Below are 10,095 nucleotides of genomic sequence, written 5' to 3'. Positions count from 1 at the left end.
TTACAAGTAAGACATTTTGTACAAAGATATAATAATAATAATAATAATAATCATCATCATCATCATCATCACCACCACCATCATAATCATAAACATCATAAGCTTAATAATAATAGGACATTTGTAAGGCTGTTTCTAATCATTGTGGTGATTTTTCATTGGTCCTTAAACACGAGATCTGAATTTACTGCTTGTTAATATCTAGGTAACATATATGTATGACTCATTCATAAATAGATGCGCCTTGGATGCAATCCATTTTTCGACTATCAACGCGTGTGGTCTGCAGTTGCGCCTGAATCGAGAGCTCGCTCACAGCCATTTCTTTCTTGCTGCGTGCACCCCGGCCAGAAAACACCACCAAAAATGGCTCTACATGTGCCGAAAGCTCCGGGCTTCGCCCAAATGTTAAAGGATGGCGCCAAGGTATTGTTAATTTACGTATATACGTTTAGCCAGGAGCTCTCGTTTTTTATATTTATCATCTGGTGCAGTTTGAATATTCATAATCGGCAATTAGTGCAGTACAGCGCTGTCATGCTCATGGGAGCTTTCTAGAATAAAGACCATAGGCCACACTGCCTGTACTGTAGCTGTTTTTCAATGGACGGAAATGCCTGTGTTCATATATTTGCATTTGTAGTTCTATCTATATGTAATCTTGCAAAATATAGAATGTATAGGACATATATGTGTAACATTTAGCTACAGTCTTCTGGCTAATGAAAAGTAATCTGTGCCAAAGGAGGAGGCTAGCGTTAGTTATCAGCCAGTTGGAGCACTGATTAGCCAAACTTAGCAAGATAACGTAAGATGGAGATTTATCGTTAACAATTAGCTATCTAAATAGCCGCATTCATCAATTCTCAAGAACTATGTTGTGTTTATAAATTTTTCCCGTTCACCACTCTACGTGTGCTGTTAGCTACATTTTTATGGCCTAATTCTTGATGGGACTCATACGTAGGCGCCGTATAGATAAATAAAGGCTTAAGCGGCTTTGCACCGCATATACCGTAACTTTTGTAGCTACAATATAAATGCAAAGGGTTTGATGCTAATGAATCCTGGTTGCTGGTTACGTCGATTTCTTGTAAAGATGGTTTACGTTTTAGTTTGTTGGCTAACTAATTTCATAAATATCTCGCATCCTTAGCTTGGTAGCCAGCAATATTATTTCGCAACGTTCTCTAGCCCCATAGTTCTTTAAAAATTGTGCGTGCTATGTGGGGATCAGTCATGGAGATTTGACTTACGCTGTACGTTTCATACACTGTCAGTTCTGTTTATGGACAATAACGGTTTTCTGTCCAGCTGGGCGTTGCCAAGACTGCAATAATTATTGGCTGTTACAGGAAGTAATGCGTTAAATTTGATCTTTGCATTACTGACACCTCTTGTTCAGTCAAGCAACGTTATTGGTAGTAACTCGCCAGTTTAATCAACAGTTAATTAAATGTTTATCTCCTGAACCCATGCTATTATTATTATTATTATTAACAACCGTTTGTACATTGTTTCATTTTGCGAACGCGTCATTCTGTTTTGTGGTGTGGTCATTGTAGCATTACTCCGGGCTAGAGGAGGCGATCTACCGTAACATTCAAGCGTGCAAAGAACTTGCACGGACCACACGGACAGCTTATGGGCCAAATGGTAGGTAATGACTCTCTTCCTGTGTGTCTGCGCGTGCGTGTGTTTATATATTTGTTTGTTTGTAATGAAGTGCTTTAGGTTTTCGAGTCACTTAAACACTTGGGAAAACTGCATGTTACAGGCATGAACAAAATGGTCATCAACCACCTGGAGAAGCTCTTCGTCACCAACGACGCGGCCACCATCCTGAGGGAGCTGGAGGTGGGTGGGCCGTCCGATTTCCCCCAAAGCTCCATCCCCGAAATCCGTTCCCCCTGCTTTCTGCTCTTGTGTTTGTGTCGCAAGTTGCTCTGGTTAAGACCTGTTTGTGTTTTCCCCTTGACTGTGACGCGGTGACACTGAAACGCCGCCATTTTGGTGTGCCAATAGGTCCAGCACCCGGCGGCCAAGATGATCGTCATGGCGTCCCACATGCAGGAGCAGGAGGTCGGGGACGGGACCAACTTCGTCCTGGTGTTTGCCGGGGCCCTGCTGGAGCTGGCCGAGGAGCTGCTGAGGATGGGCCTGTCCGTGTCCGAGGTGAGAGAGCCAGCGCACCGCACACGCTCCCTTCTGTGTATTATAAGAGTAATAACATCCGTCTTTCATACAAAGGAATAAACCTTATAAAACTGACGGACATGTTGGTCACCAGTCGGCACCCTGAGCCGACCAGAGGAGGATGGGTTTCCCCCTTGAGCCTGGTTCCTTCCAAGGTTTCTTCCCATCTGCCGCAGGGAGTTTTTCCTTGCCACTGTTGCCTTAGGCTTGCTCCTGTCGGGGTTTAGGCCAGGGTTGTCTGTAAAGCGTATTGTGACAACTGCTGTAAAATACGCTATACAAAAAAAAAATAATTGATTGAAATGGGCCAAAGTGTTTCACAGTGGAATTAACAATTTGACTATGACACTGGGGAGTGCCCTGACTCTTTGCAGTAAGTGTTTTACCAGTCACAGTAAACCAAGGCCTTTGTTTAACCCATCGCCGGATATCGCAAGCTGAGATTGGACCCATAATGCAGTGGGTTTGAGGCCGTCTTGTGGTCCCGTCCCTCGTCGCAGGTGATCGAGGGGTACGAGATGGCGTGCAAGAGAGCGCTGGCCGTCCTGCCCGAGTGCGTGTGCGCCTCAGCGGAGAACCTGTGCGACCTGGAGGAGGCCACCACCATGATCCGCCCCGCCGTCATGAGCAAGCAGTACGGCAACGAGGACTTCCTGGCCAACCTCATCGCCCAGGCCTGCGGTGAGTGCTGACGCATACACACACACGCTCACTAACACACATACACACACACATACACACACACACACTCACTGACACACATACACATACACACACACACACACACTCACTGACACACATACACATACACACACACACACACACTCACTGACACACATACACACACACACACACACACACACACTCACTAAGACACATACACACACACTCACTGACACACATACACACACACACTCACTAAGACACATACGTACACACACACACACACACAAACACACACACACACACTCACTGACACACATACACACACACACACTCACTGACACACATACACACACACACACACACTCACTAAGACACATACACACACACACTCACTGACACACATACACACACACTCACTAAGACACATACGTACACACACACACACACACAAACACACGCACACACGCACTCACTGACACACATACACACACACATACTCACTGACACGCATACACACACACACGCTCACTAACACACATACAGACACACACACTCACTAACTGTGTCACACACTCACTGACACACATACACACACACACACACACTCACTGACACACACACACACACTCACTAAGACACATACACACACACACACTCACTGACACACATACACACACACACACTCACTAAGACACATACGTACACACACACACACAGACTCACTGACACGCATACACACACGCGCTCACTAACACACATACACACACACACACACTAACACACATACGTACACACACACACACACACACACTTACACACGCACTCACTGACACACATACACACACACACACTCACTAAGACACATACACACACACACTAACACACATACACACACACACTCACTAACACACATACATACACATACACACACACTGACACACATACACACACACACTCACTGACACACATACACACTAACACACACACACACACTCACTAAGACACATACACACACACTCACTAACACACATACATACACACACACACACAGACACTCACTAACACATACACGCACAAGAACACACTCACTAACACACACGCACACACACAGATGCGCACACACACACTGATGCACATACGCACGCACACACATGCACACACACAGATGCGCACACACACACTGATGCACATACACGCACACACATACATACACACACACAGGCCCTGCAGGCATCGTGGAGTGGCTATTGTATTGCCCTGGAGGACAGTAATGCTGCATTTCTATATTGTATATATATTTAAAAATTGGAGGTCATGCATGCTTGATGACTGTCTTATTTATTAATTCATACAGTGTTTATCAAGAACTTCCAGCTCCAATGTTGGGTTTTTTCCACTGTGGGTGCGTTGTGTGGTTGAGTTACTAAATTATCAGGAGATGTCCGTCTTGTTTTGTCACCATTTTGTGTAATTTTATCTAAGAGCCTTTTTTTCTGTTGTTTGTTGCAGTTTCCATCTGTCCGGAGACAGGAAATTTCAACGTGGACAATGTCAGAGTCTGTAAAATCCCGGTAAGGGCCTGTATCGTGGTTTACTAGTACTGTAAGCTTTACATACATTTACAGACATTTAGCATTTAGCGCTCACCCAGAACAACTTACACAGCTTTTGCATTGTTTACATAATATCCATTTATGCAGCTGGATATATACTGAGGCAATGCAGGTTAAGCGCCTTGCTCGAGGGTACAGCTGCAGTGTCCTGCCTGGGAATCGAACCCATGACCTTTAGGTTGCAAGGCCTGTCCCTTAACCATCGTGCTGCTCTCCGGCCTGTTGTGGCTAGCTGTTGCGGTGTCATTTCCTGAGCTGTAACGGTAATGGCGCCGCGTGTCTGAGGGACCGCGGCTCACTGATTGCGGTTTCCGTCCATCCCAGGGTTGCGGGTTGACCTCCTCGTCGGTCCTGCATGGAATGGTGTTCAAGAAGGAGGCGGAAGGGGACGTCACCTCGGTCAAAGACGCCAAGATAGCCGTGTTCTCCTGCCCCTTCGACTGCATGGTGACCGAGACTAAGGTAGGCCCGCCCTCTTTTTTCTTTTTTACAACAAAGTTCCGCTTTCAGAAGGAACTGTGCGTCACTGTACATCACGGGTGTCCACCACCATTCCCCAAGGGCCTCGGCGTCTGCTGGTTTCTGGCTGTGTTTCAGCTCTTAACCCTTTAATGCGTGACATCACAAATATTTGATTAGAATATTCTTAACTGAACATTCTAATGCTGATGTCACAATCACTACTGGTAATCGAAAACAATGGAGTTCTAGAACACTGACTTAGACGATTGAGAAGTCATTCCAGAAAAGCCTGCTCTTCAAAGGGTTAAGCTAAGTCACCGATTGGCTGAAGAGTCCACACGCCTCGTTCCTGAGGCCTAGAATGGCTGAAAGGGAAAGGTTGAAAGGGAAACCACAGAGACCAGCAGACACCTCTGGATTTTGGAAACCCCTGCCATGTAGGATCCCAGCCGGAGCACCACCCTGTGTGTAAAGGCTGTGACGCATGTGGTGGTGTCGTTTCCCAGGGGACGGTGTTGATAAAGAACGCCGAGGAGCTGCTGAGCTTCAGCAAGGGCGAGGAGGACATGATGGAGGCGCAGGTGAAGGCCATCGCCGAGTCCGGTGCCAACGTGGTGGTGACCGGGGGAAAGGTGGCGGACATGGCGCTGCACTACGCCAACAAGTACCAGCTGATGGTGGTCCGGTGAGAACCCGTCCGCTGCCCAATCCATAAAATCAACGACCATATAAGGTCACAAGAGTACATCACTCTTCAGTAAGCACATCTATCAAGGAAGGGGCGTGGCAGAGCAGACAAATGGCACAGTGTTAAGCAGAGAAGTTAGCCATGAACAGATAACGCTGACATGTTTGCCCCGACCACACTGACCTCTCCACGGCTGTTCTCCCTCAGGCTGAACTCCAAGTGGGACCTGAGAAGACTGTGTAAAACTGTGAGCGGCACTGCACTGCCCAGGCTGGTGAGTGTCTGCGACCGAAACGCAGCCAGAGAAAACTGAACTGAACGGTTTCACGCTAAACCTCTGCTCTGGAGCTACCAGAACCGTTTCCTGTCTGTGTGTGTGTCTGTGTGTCTGTGTGCGTGTGTGTGTGTGTGTGTGTGTGTGTGTGTGTGTGTGTGTGTGTGTGTGTGTGTGTGTGTGTGTGTGTCTGTGTGTGTCTGTGTGTGTCTGTGTCTGTGTGTGTGTGTCTGTGTGTGTGTGTCTGTGTGTGTGTCTGTGTGTGTGTGTGTGTGTGTGTGTGTGTGTGACGATTCAGGAGACCAGTGAATGGAGGAGCATCAAGCACTAGTGTGTAGGCATAGATGGGCCATGTTTAAATTGCTGTTTTTGTGCCAGTAGGGGGCGCTCTTCCCTCTGAACTGAATAAAATCTAAATTACTGGGCTGATGAAATAATTAAGAGCAGAAGTTGGAATGTGGTCCAGAAACAGATACGGCCCTCCTTGCCTCCCCGTGCTCTAACCTGTTGTGAGCCACCATATGATAGAAATCCTCCGTAAATACGTTTTAATGTTTTCGATGTGCCATACCAGCGTTTCTGCTTCCCTCCCACAGACGGCTCCGACACCCGAGGAGATGGGTCGCTGCGACAGCGTCTTCCTGACGGAAGTGGGCGACACCCAGGTGGTGGTCTTCAAACACGGTGAGGCTCCCGTCCGGCAGGTCAACCAACGCCAGGCCATGTCTTTCATTAAATCACGATGTCCGCGTATCTAACGATCTTTACTCTGTCTTTTCTTTTCCAGAAAAAGAAGATGGCGCCATCTCCACTCTGGTTATCCGCGGGTCCACAGACAACCTCATGGACGACATCGAGAGAGCCGTCGACGACGGCGTCAACACGTTCAAACTCCTCGTCAGGGTAGGCCGAGCCCCCCCGAGCGAGAGATGAGACTCTTCCTTCACCCTTAAAACTGAATGGCAGAGGCGAGCTGCCGTTAGCGATCGGCTAAACTGTTGTGAGCGGTTGGCAGTTTGAATTTGAATTCGAATCCCAACGGTTTTTTTCCTCTCTGCCCAGGACAAGCGGCTCCTGCCGGGCGCGGGGGCCACGGAGATCGAGCTGGCCAAACAGATCACGTCTTACGGAGAGGTGAGAACAGAGCATCCGATTGGTTATCCCAGCTCTTCGGTCTTTAAGAAGTCAGGCTGCCCCTTTTTCTATAACACTGGGTTTGAGGACTTTATTGTCCTTTTAAAGGGACTATTTTTATGGACATCAGAGTGCACTCTGTCACACTAGACAGCAAAACAAAGAGAATAATAAAATTAATAATGTTATATAAACCATTCTGATGACATCATTGGGGTCACTTGTAGAAATGAGCCTGCCCTGTAATATAAACCATTCTGATGACATCACGGGGGTCGCTTTGCATTGCAGTCTTGCCCGGGTCTGGAGCAGTACGCCATCAAGAAGTTTGCCGAGGCCTTCGAGGCGGTGCCCCGCGCGCTGGCCGAGAACTCGGGCATCAAGGGCAACGAGCTGATCTCCAAACTCTACGCCTCGCACCACGAGGGGAACAAGAACATGGGCTTCGACATCGAGGTGAGAGAGCGGGCGCGGACGACCCAGCCTGATTTGTTTGACTGATGGCAGGGGTGTTGGATATCCGAAATGTTTTTGGGTAAACCCCCCCCCCCTGTGTGCTTCCTGCAGGCCGAGGGAGCAACTTTGAAGGACATGGTGGAGGCCCGAATTTTCGACCCCTATCTGGTCAAACACTGGGGCATCAAGCTGGCCACCAACGCCGCCGTCACCGTGCTCAGAGTCGACCAGGTCAGACGCTCTTTCGTTCGGGCCCCGGTGGGGGGGTGGGGGGGTGGGGGGGACACCAGGTCAGGTTCCTCTTTGGGTCAGGTGCACAGTGTTGTTGCTGACACCATGTCGTGTGCGATGTGCCAGATCATCATGGCTAAGCCGGCAGGTGGACCCCGAGCCCCCAAACAGCAGGGCCACTGGGACAAGGACGGCTGGGAGGACGAGGCCGATAAATTCGACACCCATTATTAATTTGAAAAGGGCGAAGAAAAGGTGCCGCTGTAAAAATCCGGGAATGTTTTTCACAAATAACGAAAAACTGCATGGATTCTCTCACCAGTTTGGGTGTTGTGTGTGATCAAATTAATACTTAATAGTTTTTCACTGCTTGTCGATACTAATATTATGATCGAGAAAAATTTATGGTTTGATGTAGCTTCAGTTGAATGACATAGGAGTTTTCAGTGTGGTGTATTTACACTTGTAATTTCCCCTTAAGCATGCATATATGTACAATTGTAGGTTATTGTGTAGGATTTGAGGTGACACGTTGAATGATGGCCTCTATTGTGTGTAACCCGGAGTGAAATTCACTGCATGCTGCATCCAGTTTTCTGCACGCCACCACATGTCCTGAATTGGGAATCGATGAGCTGGATAGATATTTGACTCTCGGTGTACTTGTTATTTAATCATTTTCTTAAAGAAGTCAGGGTTTTCACTGACTGGCAGATAGGGAACCTTTCAGAAAGCCCTCACCAGCACCTTGGTGTGATTGGGTCTGAAGTTCTAAATTCATGGCCAGTCATTGAGTAACTGTTGACCTAGCGTAATTGCCACATCTTTACTGTGAAGGAGAAAATAAATGGTGTGGTATTGTATGGGTGTGTGCGCGCCACGTTTATTGGAGTGGGCTTAGGTTTAAAACCCCCAGTCTACCTGTAACCTTATTTTTGCAGGTCATTTTTGATGCTGCGTTGTTCTTCCTTTAGCACAGAGCAACATGTGTGGTTAACAGAACAGTTGCAGAGGTAGCTGTAAATAAAAAAGTAAAATAAAATTGCAGATGTGATGAACTGCATTTTGATGTGGGGGGGGGGGGGGGGGGGGGGGGGGGGGGGAAGAACACCCTTGGGAGGCTACATTGACTATTGCTGCACAAATGGAAAAAAACTACACTCATGGAACATTTTGTGTTCACGGACCGTTTGGAACAGGCTTTTGTTCTTCTGTCCACAATTTAATAAGAACAATTGAAGAAACAGATGAGGAAGCCTGCCTGGTCACTAGGGAAGAACCTCTAGTGTCAATTTGGATCTGGGGGGTATGCACGCAAATTTTGATGCGAATGCATTCAAGACCAATTTAACCCTTTGAAGTGTATGTTTTTTGGAATGTTTTTTTTTCTTCCAAAATTTAAAGTGTTCTAGAACTCCAGTGCTTCCAGTTAGTTAATCACCAGTAGTGATTGTTACGTCAGCATGGGAATGTCCAGTTTGTAACATTACATATTACAATCTAATTACATATTTGTGATGTTTGATTTGAAGGGTGAAACAAAATGGAGTCGTGTCACTAAGTCTAAACTGATCTTTATAGGGGGGCTGTTTAACAAGTTATTTCTCTCCTTCCTCAGATCATTATGGCTAAACCAGCTGGGGGACCGAAAGCTCCCCAAAACAAGCCAGGGTGGGACGACGAAGACTAAGACGGGCTCTCCTGGATCCTCTCAACCACCTTAATTTAATGTCCAACTGCTTTTTTCTGTCTAGGAATAACCATGTGTTGTTATACAGATCCAAAATGGCTGCTGTCAGTTTTTTTGTTTTTGTTTTGTTTTTTTTCCCTAATAAAAGGCGCTTGAGCTGTCAATCGTTTCAGGGTTTCTGATTTATTGTCATTTGTTTCTTACTGACCAAAATTACATAGAAAATTACAATGGAAATTGTATGATTATTTAGTTTATCATAATAAAGCCCCAGTTTGCTCCTGTATGCAGGATTAGCAAGAATTTTTCCATTGCACCTGAAGTAACTTTGCATTGACTCCTTTTCTACTTGATCGAAGCCATCATTGCAATCTGTTGCTGGACCTCTGGAACACTGGCGAAACCTCACACTATGTTCGGGGGAAAATGTCTTCCACAGACCATTTGTCATTGCATGGATGATCTTCTCCCATTAGTGTCTGACAATTGTTTTGTGCCATTTGCCTTTTTAAAAAAAATTCTGGTTTCATACCCCCTCTAGAACTCTTCCTCATTCATCTCTGTTATCATCTGTATGTGGATTAACAAAGTTTTCCATTCACTTCTGTGGCCTTCACTTGAAATATATTTGAATAGACAATCGTATCAATCAGAATATATGAAAGGGAATATTTTGAAACATTTA

The 10,095-nt window shown here is 46.5% G+C and overlaps 1 protein-coding gene across 2 annotated transcripts; it reads left to right on the top strand.

The window, feature by feature from the left end:
- The first annotated feature begins 269 nt into the window (after positions 1–269).
- Positions 270–9,579, top strand: cct8 (chaperonin containing TCP1, subunit 8 (theta)). Of its 2 annotated transcripts, XM_035434989.1 has the most exons (16): positions 270–426; positions 1,566–1,656; positions 1,778–1,857; positions 2,026–2,175; positions 2,697–2,877; positions 4,372–4,433; positions 4,800–4,937; positions 5,444–5,622; positions 5,833–5,899; positions 6,496–6,583; positions 6,687–6,802; positions 6,962–7,033; positions 7,325–7,489; positions 7,601–7,720; positions 7,847–7,975; positions 9,339–9,579. In XM_035434989.1, the coding sequence occupies exons 1-15, from the start codon at positions 367–369 to the stop codon at positions 7,952–7,954; spliced, it is 1,677 nt and encodes a 558-aa protein (XP_035290880.1). In that variant the 5' UTR covers positions 270–366; the 3' UTR covers positions 7,955–7,975; positions 9,339–9,579. The 2 variants fall into 2 exon arrangements, with proteins under 2 accessions (XP_035290880.1, XP_035290881.1); XM_035434990.1 differs by lacking the exon at positions 7,847–7,975.
- Positions 9,580–10,095: the final 516 nt, after the last annotated feature.

The sequence above is a fragment of the Anguilla anguilla genome, chromosome 9 (genome assembly GCF_013347855.1).
Source record: "Anguilla anguilla isolate fAngAng1 chromosome 9, fAngAng1.pri, whole genome shotgun sequence".
Classification (NCBI taxonomy): Eukaryota; Metazoa; Chordata; class Actinopteri; order Anguilliformes; family Anguillidae; genus Anguilla; species Anguilla anguilla.
Note: the sequence above shows the minus strand (reverse complement) of the source record. Positions and strands in the feature narration are given on the sequence as shown.